Here is a 21,823-nt window from a genome sequence, read left to right as displayed (position 1 = left end):
AACCTTTAGTTCACGTTTTGTATACAGTGATTCCAGTTGGTGTTCAATAGTAGACTATATCATTGTTGGTATAATTTCAAATGCATTTGATTGTTTTAAACAAATGTGTATTAAACATCTACCTACTTGGTGTCGGGAACTCAGATACACAAAGGCCCATACGACCCAGTCACTGCTCTCCACAGGTTGCCATTGAGAGAGAGAGATATACTTAGAGACAGAGAAGGACATTGGATTCCTTCAGTGCTGCAGTGGTGTGTGCCTGGGGCCCATGGGGGCAAATGAGATGAGAGTAGTCACTACTCCCTGGAGGGCCAGAAAAGGTGGCATTTGGATGCAGCTATGAGGGCCTAGTAGCTGGATAGAAAGAAAGAGCAGATCCAAGCATTGGCAGCAATGATAATAAAGACTGGAGCCATGTTGCCTTCTGTCCCTTTGGAGACAAGAGGATTCTGGGGGTGGCTGCACCTCGGTTGAGAGGTGCCCAAGGGTGATCTGGAGAGGCAGACGAAGAGGAGGGGCTGCTGCACCAGGTGGAGGAGCTTGACTGTTGACCCTGCACTTCGGGATTCCACTCAAAGGCTTTAAGCTGGCATGGGGTGGAGGATGGGGTGATTGATACTCAGAGCTGTGCCTTAGAGCAGGGCTTTTCAAACTATCTGTGGTCAAGAGCTATAGGCCTCAGAACTGTGGAGAGAGAGGGAGAAAGAAGGAGGTGTCTAGGATTGTTCACCTGTCATACCAGGGTGCTTTCACTGCATAAAAGGCCTGGAGGTTTTAAACTAAGGCCCAGAGAGGTTCTCTGCTGATTCAGATCTGGGAGACATGACTGTTGTGGCCTTCTGAGCCCCACCCAGGTGAGGTGATTGGATCTACCAAAGGCTGGTAAAACAGACACCAACCAAACAACAAATACATTGAAGAGGAGAAGGGTAGTACCTGATCTTTTTAAAATAAAATAAGAGCATCCCAAACTGTCACAATTAAGAGCAAGATGGGTCAAGAGCAGAACACTTTCACCTAAATAACACCTTTTATAAATTTTATTTTCCATTCAAATATAAAATATACTACATAGAGGAAAAAAGAAAGCAATAAAACAAAGATGCTTAAGTAGAAATACTAAATTAATCTGCAAGTAACTCTCTTTAAAATTGGATTACTGTGTTTTTGGACTTTGTGAACAAACATACCTCACAAAGACACTTTTTGAAATGTGATTTGACCAATCCCTGTTTATTAAATTCTGTGTGTGTAACCCTGTTATCAATGCCACATGGTGTATGAAGATCAGTAAGGGATACAAAGATAGGATTGGAAATCTTCATGTCCAAGGAGATAAGCTCTCTTCTATTCAAATGTTTGAATTTCTCTGACCTTAAGAGCACTTCTGCACTAAAAAAGAAATTCATCATTAAGAACCCGGGACTATGGTAAACACTGTCTGCATCTTCAGTTCTGCTGGATGTAGGACACTGTCAACACCTCACCTGGGGGGGACCATTCATTTACCATTTACCACAGAGATGGATTTTACACTTCGATTCTACTGTCTTGTCAACTGGTTGCCTTACATGAAAATAAGTTCGCTTTTAAATATCTTTTACTCTTTTTCTCATGTTAGCAGTGCAGTCATTTGGCAAATTTATTAGCTGTTTATTAAGTTACTAAAGTTTGAATGTGGAGGATTCTGGGCTTGATACTACTTGATACCCTAAAACTCATTCTCAGCATTGGCCAGCACCCCAAGGAGTGTTCATAGGTGTTCTATGAAAACAGAGTTTGATTATCAAGTAAGTTTGTTAAATAGCAGAATAAAAAAAAAAATATTTGATTGTCTACTACGTAACATCTCATAGCTTTGAACACACAAATAGAAGAAAAGTCGCTTTCCCGAATTTACCTGACTGCACAAGTCTTATTTTTCCAAACCCTCCCATTAATATATCAAGGAACACTGACATTCTGCAGAAGATGGTTTGGGAAACACTAATCTAGTTTAATCCTCTAAAATTAAAAATGACAGAATCAAGGCTCAGAGGGTTGTGTCCTGGCTGAGATGGAGTGGTTGTGGCCAAGCTAGGCCTAGAACACAGGTCTCCTGATGCCCAGCCTGGGCCCTTTCCACCTTCTCTCTATTGAGGAATTATTCCCCCAGATCCCCACTGCCACCTTCAGTAGACTGTATGTGTGTGTATTCACTTATCAGTGAGACAAGCGTTGGGGGAGGGGGTGTGTGTGTGTGTATACACACATACATACATACATACACACACACACACACACACCAGAGCCCCTCAGGGCATCAAGGCCCCATTCACACAAGACCCAGGAAATGAGCTGGAGCAGGAAGCAGGTGCAGGGAGCAGACCCACAGCCGCAGTGGGTTTTGGAGGCCCCTTGTTTGCAGTCTGCATTAACCTTGGGCTGTTGCAAAGGCCAAAGCTTGGCTCGCCTTTGAGATCTGAAGCTCTGACATTCAAAAAGCTCCAAAGCAAATGAACCTGAGTGAGCAAATAATTAAACCACAAAGAAAAATCCAGTATTGAAAAAAATATTAGCAATCTGGTATAAACTTCGGAGAACCACACTGTTGAGACGTAATCTGGCCCTTACCAGCCCTGCTGTGCCTAGTCTCTGCAGTAGAACACAAGTGAGCCATATCGTGTCTATGGCTTTAGAACGGTGAGACAGGTACAGGGCCAAGGTTCCATTCCAGACCGGGGGTGATGATTAGTAGGGGTTAGGGGCGCGGAATTCCAAGTGCTCCCCAGCTCCATCACTCACTAGCTGGGTGATCTGGGTGAGTCTCTTCCTTCCCTGTGCCCCACCCCCTGAATAATGATATCCTACATCATAGATGTGCTGTGAGAATTAAAGGAGGGACTTCATGTAATATGCTTAGAACAGAGCCTGGAATATAGGAAGTGCTCAAAATGTATTTTTTTTAATTGTTGTTGTTTTTCTGAAGCCTGTGGACGCTGAGGTTAAAATAAAAAATATGGCCTTTGCAATCAGACGTACCTGACATACCTGCACCTCAGTTTACAGAGCTGAGTCCCAATTCTGTGACTTACTAGCTCTGAGACCCTGTAAGCATATAACTTAACCTCTGAGCATGTTTTCTTATATTTAAAATGGGGGAAAATAGGGTCTATTCTGGGACTTACTGTAAGGATTAAGAGTTGATGGATATGCAGAATGTACAGAGAGTTTCTAACCTGTAGTAAATCATCAATACAAGGCAGCTCTTTTTGTCTTCAGATTTCTCCTGTCTCAAACCCTGAAATGATTCCTAAACTTTCATTATGAGGCCATCTCCCAGGGCACTGAAAGGCTTTGCTTAATCATCAGGTGAAATGGTTCTAAAATTGCTTGTCAAGGATGTACTAGAGAGGAAGGTCTTCCATTGTATGTTCTTTCTGATACCAAGTAGAAAGAGCCCAGGGCAATGGCTTTTGGACATGTTTAGTTCTATTTTGGATACTTACAGAAAAAGAAATAGAGGAAGTATGTGTGTACAAGTAATATTCTGGGGAAAGAGAAAGGGGAAAAAAGAGCAAAGAAGGGAGGGATGACAGATAAACTTAATCTAAGTTTGGTTATAAACCCTGGCAAATGTTCAATCCAGAATGAGCACCAGCCAGAAAAACTGGCTGCAGCTGGCAAATGTCCCAAATCATTCTGTAGAACAAGAGCCCATGAGTGGGGAAATGCTGCTTGATAGATGGATTGTGAATAAAATGCTGCCTTCCAGGCACTAGCCTTTGAATTACCCTGATATGTTGATTTAATTCAGATCCTTGATGTTTCCTGAGCGTTGACTTTTTAACCTTAATTGTCTTCTGATTTATTAGTAAATCACTGTGCTTTTTATGTTTCCCTGGTAGAAGTTTAAACCTTGTTTCCCAGAATAATTCTGTAACCTGGGGCAGATCTTAGGGCGGCCAAGCTCAGTGGCCTGTCAGCCTGTAAACACTAGTGTCCCTTAAGCTTTAGCCCTGGGCCACCCAGCTGAAAGGAGACTGTCCCAGAGAGCCCCTCACTGACACCGCAGATAAGAAGTTCTGAGTTTGTAAATTCTTTCCCAGCTTCCCAAGAGCCGACTTCAAGTACCAGAAAGTTCACTGGTGTGACATAGCTTTCAGCTTGTGGGCCACGTACTCTCCCTATTCTTGAGTCTGGGATTAAATACACAGCATCATAAAGTTTCCATATTCCTAAAACAGATCCCTCCTCCCACCACAGCCAGGGCAGTACCCAGCCCATGGGCCAACACTAGTTTGGGAAGAACGAGAGAAAAATAGCTGCATTATTCCTCTCCTTGCAGAGGAAACTGACAGTCACAATTGATGACATAAAACACTGAGACAGGCTCATATTTTAAGAATGTCAATACAAATTTCACCCACAGAGGCCCAGATTTCAAGAGGCATCGTGTCATATTTTTTGCAGGCTAGCTTCTCTCCTGTTCCTACTGCAGAGAGGGCAGGAGAGAAGCCAGGAGCCAGGCTTCGTAATGAGGTGTCTGCCTCTGCAGAGGAAACAATGTCATTTTATCTTACGTCGTGTAGTGTTAATAATCACGAAACCCTAAAGAGTGAGCATTCAGAATCTAAAACTAATAGCATAATTCTACCCAGAATTTACACTCCTCACAGCACCTTTCACCTCCCTTATCTGCTGATCCTCACAAGGTCCCCAGGGCTGAATATGATTAGCTCCATTTAACAGATGAGGAGGCAAAATTTCAAAGGAGGACTCTTACTGGATGTCAAAATAGAAAGCTGAGTCGCTTTCATTCCTAACAAAGTGGATAACACCAAGCGTCGTGAACTTTGTGGGTGGATGTGAAGATGTATGTCTACCAAGCCCCCTTCAGTCCCCTCCACCCCGGCCTGATGTGCCTGCCCACGACGGCACTCGGTGAATGAGAGCTGTCGGCTGGCATTTGTATAAAGCTCCAGGATGTGATGCTGTTTGACATTTCTCATAAAATATCTTTAATTATTTCAGATCTCTTGATAATAGGCACTACTATCACAATTTTTTTCCAGTTTTATTGAGATAAAATTGACATATAACTTGTATTAGGTTAAGGTATATAAGATAATGATTTGATATATGTATATATTACAAAATGATCACCACAATAAGTTTAGTTAGCATTCATCATCTCGCATAGTTACAAATATTTTTTTCTTATGATGAGAACATTTAAGGTCTACTCTCCTAGCTACTTTCAAATATACAATAAAGTATTGGTAACTATCATCACTGTGCTGACCATCCCATCCCCCAGATGTTCCTATTTTAAAGGTGAGGACATTGAGCCTCAAGGAATGAATGATTTGTCTAAGATCGTGTATATAATAAGTGGCTGAACCCAAACTTGAACCCAAATCTGTCTGACTTCAGAGTTGGTGCCTTTTCTCCTTTACCAAGGCGCAGATTTGAACTCATTTGTTCCACAATTTTTGGTTGGTGTGCCCATGAGACCCGCCTCAGGTGGGCTTTTCCTCTCACCTCTGGTGTCCTGCTCTGGAAGCTGAGCACAGAGCAGGGCTGGGCTCCCATCTGGTGAATAGTACCTCAACAACTCTTATGAAATGACTCTCGTGGACATTTGGGCCCATAGAGACCCAACCCAGATCTGTGGTTGCTTCCCGTTGTAATCCAAGAGGTCAACTCCCATTTCTTCAGAATTTTTCTGCTTGGAACTGTATTCCTGGAAACTGCCTGTTTTTAACTTTATCCCTAAGCCTTTCATATTTTTTTGGCCCTTTGTTCTAGGATGACTTCAAAGGAGTTGCCTCACTTTAATCAAATTTAGTGTGCTAGTGGCTGCGCCCATCAGCAGTGTGGCTCAGCCTGAGGCTCAGTGCACAATCGTGACACAAAATGGTAGTCAGTGAACATTTCTGAATAGCATTATCTTTCATAATTTCAGACAATTTAGTAAAGTTTGGTCCATGGAGATGATCACAGAGGTATATGATTCCACTACATATAGTGGAATAATTTTTTTTGTTTGTTGAACGAATCTGAAATTTTGAGCCATATTGATAGAGCTGGTGGTTTTGTTGTAAGGATTTGGGAAGAAAGTGTTCCAGATCTAAGTGCTAGCAAATTATCCACATGAATATAAAAATGACAAATAGCTCTTACATAGAGAGGCTCTGAGACAAACAAAACATGGTCTAATTTCAAGAAAACTCACGTGATGCGATTTAATATTTATTTTTTCTGAACACCATCTACTGTTTATATATTGGCTGACAGAGATGAAATACGTCACGGTCTTGTTCCTTTATTCATGTTCTTCATTTAATAGATTTATAAATATAGGAGTTCCTTTCTGGTTACTAAATTCATATTTCTGAAAACCTCTGTAGATGCTAATTTGGAGGTAAGGAACCTTCAGAGTTCATCCACTGAGCACCTGCTGATCCGGTGCCACCGTGTGCTGGGTACTACTGTGGCTGAAGCAGTGGCCAAGAGAGGTAACGTTTTGTTCTCACAGAGCTTATATTCTGGTCTTGGTGGGCCCAGACGACAAGGCAATAAGTCTATAATAGAATTTCAGATATCAATAAATACTAAGAAGGCAATAAAGCAAGTTAAGAGGATGTAGAGTGACTGGGGGTGTTTTAATACAAATGTCAGGACACGTATTTTGTAAATTGATTGCCGAAATAAGTTTGCACAGTAAACTGTTTTCAGGGCTCAGCATTATTTGATTACAACTTGCAACTTGTTACAGACTATGGCTGTAGTAAGGTACGATTGAGGAAATTTTACTACAATATGTATTAAAAGAGCCGATTTCATAGATCTTAGATTCGGAATTAGAAGGGAACTTAGAGGTCGCCCTTCTAGGGAAACGGCAAAGACTCTAGATATAAAATCGAGAAACACCAGTTTTCTAGGCCTGTGAGGGTGCAGCCTCTACAAACCAGTATTTCTCTCTGGGTCTGTGTTTATTCACCTGTGAAATGAGAGGGTTGTGTTAGACCAGTGTTTCTCAAAGTGCAGCCCCCGCACTGATAGCATCACCCCCACTTGAGAACTCGTTTGAAATGCAAATTCTCAGGCCTCATCCAGAACCTACTCAATAAGAACCTCTGGGGCTGGACACCAGCAACTGGTGTTTTAACAAGCTCCCCTCCCCATCCCCGCCCCACTTCTACACACGCTCAAGTTTGAGAACAGCTGTTCTGGATGATCGTTACGTCTCTTGATTCTAGCTGTAACCTGCTGTGAATCCCCAAGGCAGAGCAGTGAAACCCGGCCAGCACACTTGCCCCATCTCACCATAATCTCTCAGGTTCCAGTGGCTTCGTTCTCTTTCTCTTCGGATCTGTGAGCAAAGCTGCAAAGCCGTCAGCTTCCATAGGTGACTCTAACTCCCAGGGTATGCACCTCCTTTAAAAAATCTATATCCGGTCTTACATGGGATCAATGCTTACAGTCACCTTGTATCTAGGCAAATTGAATAAAGCTGGGAGCTCAAGCAAACCTGCTTATTTATCTCACGCCAAGGGAAACAACTTTCAGTTCTGCAGGACTTGACACCTTTGTCAATAAAATCTGCAGATTGCACAATATAGAGTTGTTTTAGAATTCATCTTTTTGACAGTAACAGGACTTTCCAAGAGAAGAGCATCTAGGGGTTATTGTGGCAGACATATCTTTGCCCTGAGATCACTGACTGCCCTGCCCATGTTTACATTTTACATGGGAACCATTCAGTGAATTTGCATCAGTATAGAGAAGAATAAGGAAAGAATTTTAATACACATGCCCCCCTTTTTTTTCATACATCTAAAGAAGGCAACCAGATTTGATTTTTTTTTAAGAAGCACTTAGTTTTAATAGCTGATTAGCCTGCAATAAGGGCAAACTTGTGTTTTCCTTCTAATCAGCAATAAAAACAACAGGGTATTACGTTTGCAGTTGCTTCGCTGCAACATCTTTCCAAGATTTTCTCTTCACACTGTTTCAAAGTGCCATATACATTGGAAATGTGCATTTATATTCAGAGCGGGCTTATTGTAGGAAGCATAAAAAAGCTCCCTATAAAGCAGAAGTTTAGGGAAGGTGGGGTGGAGTTGAAGGTAGCAAAAAGCCCCTCAGTTGCTTGATTGTGTGAATTGAAGTTCCTGGTAGAGTGAATCGGCATTTGTGGTTTCACAGTTCTGGAATAAATGACACTTCCAATAACATTCTCCTATACAGGTGTAAAATATACAAATTGGATGAGGAAAATGGTAGCATCATTGAAATGCATAAAAACAAGAAAAGCCTAGGAAGCAAGCATATGGCAGGGAGCCGGCCTGGGAGGTGGGGGCACCCTGGAGGGTCCTCACACTGTGGCTGTCTGGAGCAGCCGGGAGCACAAGCTCCATCTTCCACCCCTAATTCGGATGATTCTGTGATTATTATATCATTTGGATATTCCCTGCCTTGAGTCTTTTTTTTCTCTTTATTCATGGCTCTGGTTTGCATTTTTGTTCCCCCTCAACTCTTCTGAGTTTGGCACGAGTAGTTGAAAAGTATATTAAACCAAGCAACAGTGCAACCTTTTTGATTGTATCTATACAATGGTGGTAAAAGAACAAACTTGGTGAGCTATAAGATAAATTGTTATCCATGCAGATAAATTGCAGAGACTGAAAGAGTTATGTTTTATGTATTTCCCTTATAGCTGAATATATTTGACTCTTCTTCTTCTTTCTGTTCCTAGGAGATCATATAATTCCCTGCCGACTTATGAAGGCAACTTTTAAAAGCCTTTTTTGACTCTAATTTTAAACGCTTTGGAAGTGAATGTGGCATTGTTGGGGGCACTCCAAGCTTTAGCGAGGAGCCTGGCTCTAGTACCAGTTTCCTCTACAAGCCCAGTCCACGGCCTGAGGTCACCTTGTGTTTCTGCACCTGATTTTATGGATGGCAACACCAAGGTCTAGAGCAATTAACGGATTTGCCCAAGGTCACAGGATGACTTCATTTCAGCCACAACTATAGTTGTAATTACAGTATGTGAGCCCTCTGAGGAGTTACTGAAAAGCCCTGTCAAATATTTCCCTCAGGTTCCAGACCCCCAAGCCTAGTAGTGAACTTACTAGGTGGGAGCCATGCCTAGTGAGTAAGTCCCAATTAGGACACTAATAAATAAATGAGGTGAGGTAGAACATGAAGGGACCCATTTTAGTTTACAGAATCATAGGACTGAATGCTTTTGTGCGTATCCAAACAAGACTAGGAGAAAAAAGGTATGAAAGAATTTTTTAAATAATAAGTAATTGTTAAGCGCTTACTAAGTTTTAGGTGCTATTCTTTCTTTCTACCTATGCACTAATATCTTGCAGAAAAACCCGAACGAATTTTTTGGCCAACCCAGGACGTGCTCTATATGCATAATCTCATTTTTCTGTTGACCAGCCCTAAGGAACAGGTACTATTATTATCCCCATTATACAGATCAGGGAAATGAGGCCCAGAGAGGTGAGGTAGATTTCTCAAAGGGACTAGAACTATGGTTTGCCCTGAGCCAGCCTCATTGCAAGTCTATGTTCTGTACCACTGCACCACAGGCCTGCCACTCAGGGCAGGTCTGCCTGTCTAACCTGAACCCCTCACACTGCAGCAGCAGCCCTTTTTCCTCTTGCCAAGAAACAACAGAATGGCCATCACCCATGACAGCTTGAGTGGCTTCTTCTAGACTTGGTGACAACTATAAGCCATCAGCCTACTTCAGTAACCCCTACTTTTCGTCCTTTTCCAATAGATTGTGCTGGTATGAAACTGGGGAAGAACCACAGCGGTAAATCCCCGTTTGCTGTCTGTCTTTGCACAAGTAGCCCATCTTTTCTGAATTTCAGTTTTGTTATTTATCAAAAGATGATTATCCCTGCCCTGCCTATCTTGTAAAAGGTACAGAATCAAAAGGCCATATATGATATAACTATAAAATACTGTATAATGATAAGCTGTTGATGTTATGATTATGATTGTACATCATTAGGGTGTGGTGTGGATTAAATGAGGTCATACATCTAAAGGACTTTGCTCTAATAGTTCCTGACACATAGTGGGCACATACTGGTTACTACCTTGCTAATTTTTATCATCATCATTACCAGTGTCCCCTGAAATGATTTAAAGTTTCCATATAAAGCTCAGTCCACACTCAATTTGCAGAAAATGCTCAGTGCCTCTGAGATGAGCAGCAGGAACTATTGTTTCCATTTTCAAATAACTTGTAACTTTGTCCAGATTCTACTTCCCTATAGCTATGTTATTCCTCTCTCTTTTTACCCAGCATGTAATGATATAACAGTAATAATAATAATTCTGGCTTAATGCACTTATTAAATTTGACTATCTAAAGCTCTGGAATCCATTAATGAGCACAGTCATACTTATTGTGTAGGAATCTCACACCAGGCCACGGTTACTTGTGTGTTGATTCTTTTCCTTCTCCAAAATGATCTTAATTTAAATCAACAGTACAACTGTTCTGCTTTTACAGTGTCTAGATGCCAGTCTCTCCATTTTTCAGTAATCACTTTGTAATCCACCATTTAGTACCTCCAGGGTTACTTTTAATCAGCTTTTAGGACTATAGATTCTCTGTTGTTCATTTGCAGTTGTCAGCCTTTAACCAGCTACATTGTCATAAGTACCATGATTTCCTCCCAGATTTACAATGATGTCTAGAGAAATCCTGAAGGGGAAGCTAACATAACTTTCTGTTTTAAAAACAGTATTTGGAGCAGAGAACTAGTGTATTCAATACTCTAGTAAGTCTTGTTGCCTGAAGAAAAACACAAGCAATTTCTAGGCTTTTTGGTTTTAAAGTGAGGAAGAAAAATATATGTTTGCCACAGAGTATCCAAGGAACAACTGTAAAGTGATATTGCTTCTTCTGGTGTGCATAACCAAACAACTCCATCCCAGTGGGCATTGCTCCTCGAGATGTCACTATGTTACCTTATCCCAGAGACATTCATAGATTAACATATTCAGAGGTCCTTCTGCAGAACAGCCCTGAGTTATTTTGTTGACTATTCCTAGATATATTTGATATTTGAGAGATAGATACAGAATAAGGTGACTATAAAACATTGAGACTCAATGCCGTGACACCCAAACCCCAAAATGAGGACTGTTGTCTGCCCAGCAGTGACCAGACAACACGGATTCTGTTACAGCTGGCTCTGCTCAAATGTTTTGAAGCTCTCTTGGAAATTCTTTTAAAGCTCTGCCACATTCTTTTGAATATCTGAACTATCTTCATCTTTGGAAGGAAGATGTGATTTATGGAAATGGCTGAATCACTTGGAGCCAAGTCTGGCAGGGAGGTCAAGATGGGTAATGTAGTTTAGAATTACCCATTTTAGATAAGAGTGCTGTCAGGGTTTTCTCAGCAATAACCGGTTTGTTTCTCTCAGTGAAGATCAAGCAGTTTATTATCCTTAAGCTTACAGTAGAAAAATACACATAATTAAAACAAATTTATTATTGATAACCCCAGTCTTTATTCCCATTTATGATTACATTTTAGCAGAGTAGCATGTACATGCATATATAAAATTGTGGGCATGTGTGTGGGTTGATTATGTATAAATAGGCAGCTTGATCTGTAGTTAGACAAACAGACATGTATAGATAGATATAGCTAAGTATACTGTTTCTCATGGGATATTTTTCATTCCCTTTTCCCAGACATAGTTTCCAGGATTCTCCTATAAATGTGGGCCTTTTTCATTGTTGGTATTCCTCTAAGATAAGCAATTCTTAACCTTTTTTTTAAGGTTGCATACTTATTTTAGAATCTGCTAAAAATTATACACCCTTTTGTAGAAAAACTAGAAATGAATACACATGCATGTGATTTGGAAAAGAGGGGACATGAATGCCTTGTCCAGAAGTTTTGTTTTAGGATTTAGAAAGAAAAGTGACTTCAAATTCCATATCATAGCATATATTTATAGAAGCAAGTTAAACATTACTTTTCAAATAGAAGCTCCATATTATTTATTATATAGCATCTTTAGTTAATTAACTGAATTTTAGATTGCCTAAATAAGGCTTAAAAAATGTGATGATAGTAAAGAAGGAGAAAAGTGAGTGGGTCACTTTGTACTGACAGTAAGATATAACAAACAAGATATGCTTTAAAACTCTTCTTCTACAAAACATTTAGAAGCTGAGTAAAGTGTAAAAGACATCTTTATAAATGTATATACAGGTTTGGGAGGGCGTTGAGTCTTAGAAGTTACAATTGATCAGAAAGCCCTAATACAAAGAGGTAGGTTGTCTTAAAGTCAACAGTGTTTCTGGGGGCATCTGCCTATCCCTGGGTGTCCAGACTTTTTGGTTTATTGGGCTTCACATACAGAACAGAAGACAAATGCAGTGTGCATGCATTGTGGGATGTATGATCCAAAATCCCTTCATAAATGCTAGATTTTATAAGGCAGAATCCTCAGTGGAAGAGTAAGGTAGACTATAACCCACCTCACAAGGAGAGAAAGGACTCTCACCTGAATCCACTCTGGTTGGAGGGAAAAGTCACCTCTAAGAAATCTTAACCCCAAGACAGTTTTCACATGAATGAGGGCCAAAAGAGATACTTTTTGTGACTTGAGAATGACCAAACCAAAATTTTGGTTTAAAATGCTCTTGGCTGGTGGAACCCCTAGACACCTAGCAGATGTGTATATTATACCTGGAAAAATGCATTTAGAAACCCCTTGACTCAAAATGTCAAAAACATGAATCATGATCAAATATAATGCAAAATGCATGAAGCAACAAGCTTTTATGAGTCAGCAGAAACAACAAAGAGTTATAATTAGACCCACTGAGTCTGCAAAAATGTGAATCACCCTCAAATATAAACTAAGTAAGCTTGATGTGTCTGAAAACATGAAGGAGGACATCAAAAGATGAATCAGTACAATAGACTGTGAAATATGAAAAGGCAGATTTGAAAAGTACACAAGTAGAAATTCTAAAAATGAAATATATAATAATTTAAATTAGAAACACAATGATGGATAATATAGCAAATTAGTCAGAGCTAAAGAGAGAATCACTGAAGCAGAATATAGGTCCAAAAGTATTGTATATAATATACACAGAATATAGAAGAAATTAATAAACAAAGTGTAAGATCATAGGATAAAGAACAGTTTTTCATGCATTTTGTTGAAGGTCCAGAAAAGAGATAGTAGAAGGAATAGGAAACACTATCATACTTAAGAATTTCCAGAATAGATGAAAGGCATGAATCTCCAGAATCAAAAGGCCCAAGAAATTCCAACAAGATGTGTTTACCCCCACCAAAAAAAAAAAAACAACTCAAAGTAGACACTGTAATCAAACAGCAGCCAGGAGGAAAAGATAAATAATCTTAAAAAAAAAAATAAAAAATAAAAACAACCTTTAGGCTTTTAGGTGCCTTCTTTACAGTAACAATGAAATCCAGTAGACAGCTGAAAACTACCTTCAAAGTGCAGAGAGAAAAAATGTCAAACTGGAAAAATATTCACAACAATACAATCTTTCAAAAACAAAAATAAAGATACTTCAAATAAAACAAAACTGAGACTGTGTAGTACCAATAGGCTCTCCCTAAAGAGATTCCTAAAGTTTGTACTTCAATAAGAAAAAATATTATTCCAGAAAGAAGATCTGAAGTAAGAAGATATAGTGAATAAAGAGAATGGAAAAACTGTGGATAAATGTAAATATGCAAACATTGGCTACACAAAATAATTTTTAAAATGTCTAATTTGCAGTGTTAAGGACAAAATAGAGGTAAAATGCTGAATAATTATAGTATAAATGGTTAGGAGTAATAAGGTTAAAATACTCAAAAATTACTTTACTGTTTTGAAAAAGGCTAATGATACTAACTTTCAACATTATTACATTACATTAAATATGGATTTTAGAAGGTCTAGGGTAGTCTCTGAACAGATAGCATTAAAGGTATAACTTATAAATAAGGAAAAAGGAATGTGAAAAATAGAAATCAAAAAAGGAAGAAACATAAGAAACTGAAAATTGTACAATAAAACTACAAATAAATCAGTAATCACAGCAAACATAAAAACTTAAAAAAGATCAGATTGGATCTTCAATTTCATAATCCAGAAATATGCTAGTTATAAGACATATACCTAAAATATATGAAAACATATGACTGAAAATAAAGGTATGGGAAAAAAAATATACCAGATAAATAGTAATAGAAAGCTGGCATACTGATACATTAATATCATATAAAATAGTCTTTAATGACTTTCACCTTAAAAAAAACTATTGGTAGTCATAAAGGTCATCATACAACATTAATGACAGAATGTTCAGTTAAAACCAAGATTTATAAATTCCAATTGAATGTACATAATAACATAGATTAAAACTATATAAAGCAAAGATGACAAAAAGAGAAATTGACAAATTTGATCTCAGAATGAAATATTTCAACCAATCTTTCTCAGTAATGGATCAAGCAAACAAGAACAGATTGAGTAAGGATATAGTAAACTGGAGAAAAACAACTTGCAAATCTTATTTTAATAAACATACGTAAATGCCACATCCAACTAATAGAAAATATGACAAAGCAAATGTAGAACAATAATGAAAATTGATGACAAATTTCAAAGAATCATCATCATAGACGTCATATTCTTTAACAAAAGGCAATTAGATTAAAACTCAAAGACAAAAAGATAACTTTAAAAACCTCAAATCATTGGAAATTAGAAAATATATTTCTAATTAATGGATGGGTCAAAAAATTTAAAGTTGAATATTAGTAAAAATACTATGTATCAAAACTTGTACGATGCAGCTAGGTTAGGTCTTGTAAAGAAATGTAAAAATTTAAAGATTTATATTAGAAAATAAGAAGGGCTAAAAGAGAAAAGTTTACTGCACAACTTAAAAAAATTAGAAATTGGGCTTCCCTGGTGGCGCAGTGGTTGAGAGTCTGCCTGCCAATGCAGGGGACACGGGTTCGAGCCCTGGTCTGGGAAGATCCCACATGCCGCGGAGCAACTGGGCCCGTGAGCCACAACTACTGAGCCTGCGCGTCTGGAGCCTGTGCTCCGCAAGAGAGGCCGCGATAAGGAGAGGCCCGCGCACCGCGATGAAGAGTGGCCCCCACTTGCCGCAACTAGAGAAAGCCCTCGCACAGAAACGAAGACCCAACACAGCCATAAATAAATAAATAAATTAAAAAAAAAAAAATTAGAAATTATTTTTAAATGAATATGTCCAAAGAAAGTAAGAACATCATAAGAAAGAAATCATAAAGGTAAAAGCAGAAATCAAAAAAAAACAAACAAAAACAAAACACAGATGTAAGAGAGAGGGTTAACAAAGTCAGGCATTTGTTTGAAAAGACTGATAAAACTAATAAATTTGTGGCAAGAATAATGGAGGGGGGAAGGGAAGGACAGAAGGAAAAGTAAGATAATAGGGAAAGAAGGAAAGACAAAAAACTGTATTATGCAGGGTATACAACTGCAGATGCCCTTGAGAGGAAAAGATTAATATATCATGAACAACTAGATGCCAATATATTTGAAAACTTAGGTGAAACAGGGGTAGATTTAGAAAAAGACTATGACTCACCAAAACCATTAAACCATTTCTTTAACCATTAAAGAAATTAATAGTTTAAAAGTTTCCCATTAAAACCTGTCCAGAAGATTTTCAGTTAGCTCTACCAAGTATTCCATTCTTACCGAAACCTGTCCATAGCATGGAAGAAGGAACTCTCTTCAAAATACAGTCTAGATCATCATTGTCAAACATAAACTGAAAAAATAAACAGCCAGATTCACACAACATAGATATAAAATAAATATACATAAACATAGATATAAAAATCCCAAACAAAATAATAGCAAACCTAATCTAGCAATGTATCATTATTTGAAAAAATATATTCTGACCAAGTTTGATTTAACTCAGGAATGCAGTTTTGATTTGACATTAGGAAATATATTAGGGACTTCCCTGGTGGCACAGTGGTTAAGAATCTGCCTGCCAATGCAGGGGACACGGGTTTGAGCCCTGGTCCGGGAAGATCCCACATGCAGCAGCTAAGCCCGTGCACCACAACTACTGAGCCTATGCTCTAGAGCCTGCGAGCCACCAACTACTGAAGCCCGCGTGCCACAACTACTGAAGCCTACGTGCCTAGAGCCCATACTCCAGCAACAAGAGAAGCCTCTGCAGTAAGAAGCCCACACACCGCAGCGAAGAGCAGCCCCCGCTCAACGCAATTAGAGAAAGACCGCACGCAGCATCAAAGACCCAATGCAGCCATAAATAAAAATAAATAACTTTTTAAAAAAAGAAAGAAAATATATTAATGTAACTCCCCGTATTAACAGAACAAAGGAGAAAAGCCATATGATTATCTTAATTGATGCTGAAGTCGTTCAGTGAAAATCAACATTCATTTGTGATAAAAGCTGTTGGCAAAGTAAGAATAGAAAGAAACTTCCTTATAAAGGATATCAAGAAAAAACCTTCCAGTAAGCAACGTACCACAACAGTGAAACATTCCTTCCCTTTAGTATCAGGAACAGGCAAGGATGCCCACTGTCACCACCACATAAATTACATAATTAACTGTAATAGGTGAAACTTTAAACTTTTAGAAAACACTTTATGACCTCAAGATAGGAAAGTATTTCTTAAGACAAAAAGAACAAGCCATAAAGAATTGATATATTTGACTCTCTTCATGGAAAATGTGTATCAAAAGATGTTATAAAGTTAGTGATAACCTATCAGCTAGGAAAATATTTGCATTTCATATAACCAACAAAGGAGGAAGATTCAGAATATTTAAAGAGCTCCTACAATTTAATAAGAAAAATACAAGCAACCTGATTTAAAAAGAAACAACCTGGATAAAAAACATGAAAAGGACACAAGAAAAACGGTTAACCTCATTTGTAATAAGGAAAATGCAAATTAAAGCCACATCCAACAGATTGTCAACAAAGTCTGATACCAGTGGTTGGAAAAGCTGTACAGCAGTGAGGATTCTTTATACCCGGCTAGTAAGAGTATCAGTGAACACAATCATTTGGAAAACAATTTGGCTTTATATAGTAAAATTAAAGATGTAATTTCTCCACATGTTACTACTCAGCACTTCCATTCTTAAATATCTACTTTGGAGAAGCTCTTGCACACATGCACAGAAAATAAATATCAGAGTGCTCATGGGGAGTTTTTTTTTTTAATCACTAAACACTGGACACAGCTTGGGTGTCCACTGAACAAGAAAATGGATTAAAAAATTGTGAGCTATTCATACAAAGAAACGCTATTAGCAAAGAAAATGAATGAGCCAGCCACATCTACACATATCACCCAGGGTAAATCTCGGAAATTGGATGTTGACCAAGAAAAACATGTGACTGTTTCCATAAAGGTCACAAGTATGAAAAAACAAACAATATATTATTATTCAGGGATCCATGTATATATGATAAAATGCAAAGAAGGGGAGGTTGAGCATGGTTGCTTATGTATTTTCATACATTGCACAAGGATTTCCACTCAAGAGGGTAATTGGAACTAAAATCTAGGCCTTTATAGCTACCCCCAAGCCTTCTATCATGGTGTGAGCAATGCAACTCCACTTGGAAGAAAAGGGACCTTTTTCAAGTTTGCTCAAAGGCACCATGTCAGGGGTGGAGGTAACATACATGGGCGTGTCAAAGGAATTGTCAATATTCCATGTCTTAAGCTGGACGGTGGTACATAATTGGCCATGTTATTTACATTTTGTAAGTGAACATATGAAGAACACTTTATTTAAATACAATCTGCATACATATATAAAATATACATAGATATTTACATATGTAATGTATGCAGTTAAAATTTAATACATATTGGGTTGGACAAAAAGTTTTTTCCATGTGATGTTAAAGAAATTATATCAATAGTTTAAAATTTTCCCAATAAAACCTGTGCAGAAGATTTTCAGTTAGCTCGAACTAACTGAACCCAAACTTTTTGGCCAACCCAATACATGGAATATACACAAACTATATTCGTATAAGCTTTGTATGTATGATGTATGATATATCTTAAAATTTTAAAATTTTGTATAAAGCACAGGGCATTAAGTTTTCTTAATATGGCTATCTTATTAACTAACAAAGGGAGTAAATAATGTATTTCTTATGGCTAATCACTATTTCTTTGGGGGAAATAGTGTATATTTTATATTATATAGTTGTATCACGTATATAACCTTGCCAAATGATTTGAACTGATCTTTGTCTGGGAAATGTCTTTTCCCAACTTTGAGAAATCGGCACTCAGCAGGCCCATCATGAAGTTTGAATAAGGCGGCCCCAAAAACCCAGTACAGAGCTTATGTTTTGTTAAACATCAAGTAGCTACTGTCCTTGTCACTCTTTCTCTAAACGTGTAATACTTATGAATTTGCAGAGAATGGCATCTTTAAATAAAGCCTGATGGTCTGGAACGATGTTTGCCTGGAAGACAAAAAGTCTTCTCCAAACACTCTCTCAGAGAATGATAAACTAGAGCCTGCTTGCCCAGGTCCAGGTTGTCAGTAAATCCAGGCTCTCGGCGTACAGTGTCCCCAGAACTTGTGGAGAAGAGGAACTTCCCATGTGGAGTCAGGGGCCTGAACGGAAGCCAGCTTCCCTCCTTAGCTCCGGTCAGCTCTGCAGTCACTCCTGGGAGCATCACCCTGTGCCTGTGTCAGCACCATGAGGAGAAAGCGAAGCTCCATTAGCACTGATACCTCTACCCATGAAGATGAAACGGTTGAACTGACTAAGAATCCTTCCCTTTCGTATACAACTTTATAATTTCCAAAGGACTTTCACATGTGTGATCCCATTTGAGTTTCCAAGCACTGCTATGAAGGAGAGGAGAGAACAGCAGGTGTTAGCATTTCTGCTTCATGAGATGGAGAACCTCAAGTCCCAAGACAGAAAGTGACTTGAAAAGTCGAGTCAGGCAGGTCTTCTTGCTTCCCCTCCAGCACTCTTCCTTTTTACTCCATGGAGGATTGGATTACAGAAGAAACAAAGGAGAAGACAGAGGGACAAGGGTTAAAGATAGGGGACTGGCTGAAGAAACGGGGTGGAGGAAAAAGACAAAATGAGTGAAAGTTACAGAGGCAAGTCTCAGCCAGAGGGTATATTCCAGAGTGTTTCCTTTCGGCCCCGTCACTCACTAGGAGAGAGCAGATTAGGGTGAGGGGCAACATTTGCCACAAGGAGAGTAGCATAATCAGGGATGAGCAGGCCCTCTTGAGGGTGTCTGGGACTGAGAACTGAAACTTAGGTCTCTGTATTCCAGGACCTTCTCTTTGTTTCTTCTTCACAGCAGTCCCCATTAGGCAGGAAGCATCTGCCCCTGTGATACTGGCTCATCATCCAGCTCTCTGAAATAGGCATCCCTAGTACCCTTTGGACATCACTTATAGCCACCATGACCTCAAGATGGTCTTGGGCCTTCACGGAAGCCTACCATGTCAGGACCCCACTCTGCAACAAGCACATACACCTTCCACTGTTGGCACAAACAGAGGCCTTATGCTTGGCCTCTTTGCCAGTTGGCTCCCAGCTCTAATCCTTAAGTACTGCAGCATTGCCAGTGTGATGCTAAGTATTCCTGTGTAACTTTTTTTGCAAAGTTCTAGCCAAGCTCTGGCAAGATGCAATTGAAGACAAGAAGAAATAGTCTCCCCTTAGGTGGAGGTCAATATAAAATGGTGCAATTCTTGAAATCTAAAGATTCAGTTTTTTAAACTAACAATTTGATCTCCATTGCCTTAGTGTAAATTGGAAATGGATACCATATCTTTAATGCTAATTAGGCATTGCATTACTTAGTCTTCCATGCCTCATGTAAATAACAATTAGCAATAATTTAGCAGTTGTACATGCTGGCATCTTCTAAGCCATACCATTGTATACCATTCCAAATTCCTTTGCATTAATTAGGATCATAAGCCAATCAGTACTAATTAGGAAGAAAATAAGTATAATAATAAATGCAACAAAATTAGTGATTTGTATCTGGTCGGTAGTTCCTTCCCTCTGCAGTTCATCAAATAGTCTTAATGCGTAGGAACTTCTTGTAATTGAAACTAATTATGAGGTTTCCCCTGCTACTTTGAGCCTCATGTTCAAATCCCACGAAGCTCATTAAATAAGTAACAAAACTGGAATCTTTAACACATATTGTAACTTGGATCATGCTAATTAGCACCACACGCAAAAGGCAGCTAGAGGCCGTTTAGCAGCCCCTGCTCTAGTTAAAGGAAAGGGAGATTGGGATCTCTACAGTTCTTCAGGGCTTTGAAGAAGCCAGGCCAGTGGTGGGAGAGCGCTGTGGTGAGAAAGTCTGTGTGGTATTTCAGGGGCAGAGAGGGGACTTGGAATCCCAGGCTAAGCTATCCCCTGACTGGACATCTCCAGCAGTTCCCGTCATGTATGGAAAACACCTGAGGGGGCTGGTGGCCAGGTTACAGGGGAGTCTCATTACTCCAGGAATTTGCCCCACACTTGACTACTCTGTAGCTCTCGTTTTGGGCCAGTGATAGAGCTTTTCTCTTCAAGGTTGAGTGGCGAGCAGGAAGGACCCCAGAAAATTCACTTGCCCTGCACAGACTGAAATTGTATACACATAAACCCATGTGTCTGTTTCTAGTCAGACATATGTACCATTCAGTAGACATATTGACTATATTCACAGCTTCCAGCACTGATCTTAACGACTGCCGTTCCTTTTCCACGCACAGCTAGATCTGTAGATAGCTCTCGAGGCCTCGATTAAAAGATGCTTAGAAATCCACTCACCTTCCAGTCTAGCTCTCCTTCCCATGCCGTGGAGCAGTCTAAAGTCAAGCACTGGGCAGAGTGCTGGGGAAGGTTGGTTGGGGAAGTAAATCCACAGGGATGTTGGTTTATATGCACCCACCTGTAGTACCAGAACTCTACAATAATAGTATTTACTGCTGTTTTATGAGAAGTCGTTCTAAAATAACCCTAACAAAAAACACTTGTTACTCTACCACTAGCTTGAGAGCTGGATGAGAAATAAGTCATGACAAAAGATTTCCAGGCCTCCAGTTGAATCAGAGCTAGTGATGTTAATGTTAAACCTTATATATTTGGGGACAGAGTCTTCTGTTTCTCATATAATAAACAATTAATAATCCTGAACATCCTTCTAACCTCAACTGAGGCCTCAGTCCTAAATAAAGCAGCTCCTACTACTTATTCTAGCTCATAAAAATCATTCATTTTTTAAACTCCTATAGCTCTGATTATTGATATGAGAACTACTTTTGCACGGCTCCATGTTGTTTGATGAGACTCTTATAGGCAAGTCTGGTCTCCCTAACCAGACCTATCTGTTATTCAAGAGCAGGGGTCCTCGTGTGTCACATCCCTTTTAAGCCCTACAGTGGCCGCTGGCTCAAAACCAGTTTCCAAGAAGCTCTGATTCATTGATTAATTAAGCATTTAAAAGATCATCCAGAATGCAGCATAACAATGATACTTTGAAAGTACAAAAATATAATTTTAATTATTCTTATATTATTCACAGTATCTTAAATGTTATGGGGAATAAATAAATACATACATACATACATAAATGTTATGTGGTATGAGTGGGTGGGAAGGCGAGAAGTCTGCAGTCTTGATATTAACTACCAAATGATACCTGAAAAGAACTCTGGGACATGTGCAGTATCTTATCATTTACATTACTT

At 39.1% G+C, this 21,823-nt stretch overlaps 1 protein-coding gene across 5 annotated transcripts in view; it reads left to right on the top strand.

Moving 5' to 3' along the window:
- Positions 1-21,823, top strand: part of SETBP1 (SET binding protein 1) — a 376,312-nt gene that overhangs the window by 283,828 nt on the left and 70,661 nt on the right. For 2 of the 5 annotated variants that reach the window (XM_057526551.1, XM_057526552.1), the window contains exon 5: positions 6,396-6,503. The exons of 1 other annotated variant lie outside the window; for it this stretch is intronic. In XM_057526551.1, coding sequence (XP_057382534.1) covers positions 6,396-6,503 — 108 coding nt within the window. Of the gene's footprint in view, positions 1-6,395; positions 6,504-8,746; positions 10,222-18,513; positions 19,818-21,823 lie in introns of those variants that run through there. 2 more of the 5 variants (XM_057526555.1, XM_057526554.1) reach the window with 2 other exon arrangements.

The sequence above is a fragment of the Balaenoptera acutorostrata genome, chromosome 13, assembly GCF_949987535.1.
Source record: "Balaenoptera acutorostrata chromosome 13, mBalAcu1.1, whole genome shotgun sequence".
Taxonomy (NCBI): Eukaryota; Metazoa; Chordata; class Mammalia; order Artiodactyla; family Balaenopteridae; genus Balaenoptera; species Balaenoptera acutorostrata.
This window is presented reverse-complemented; position numbering and strand designations above follow the sequence as displayed.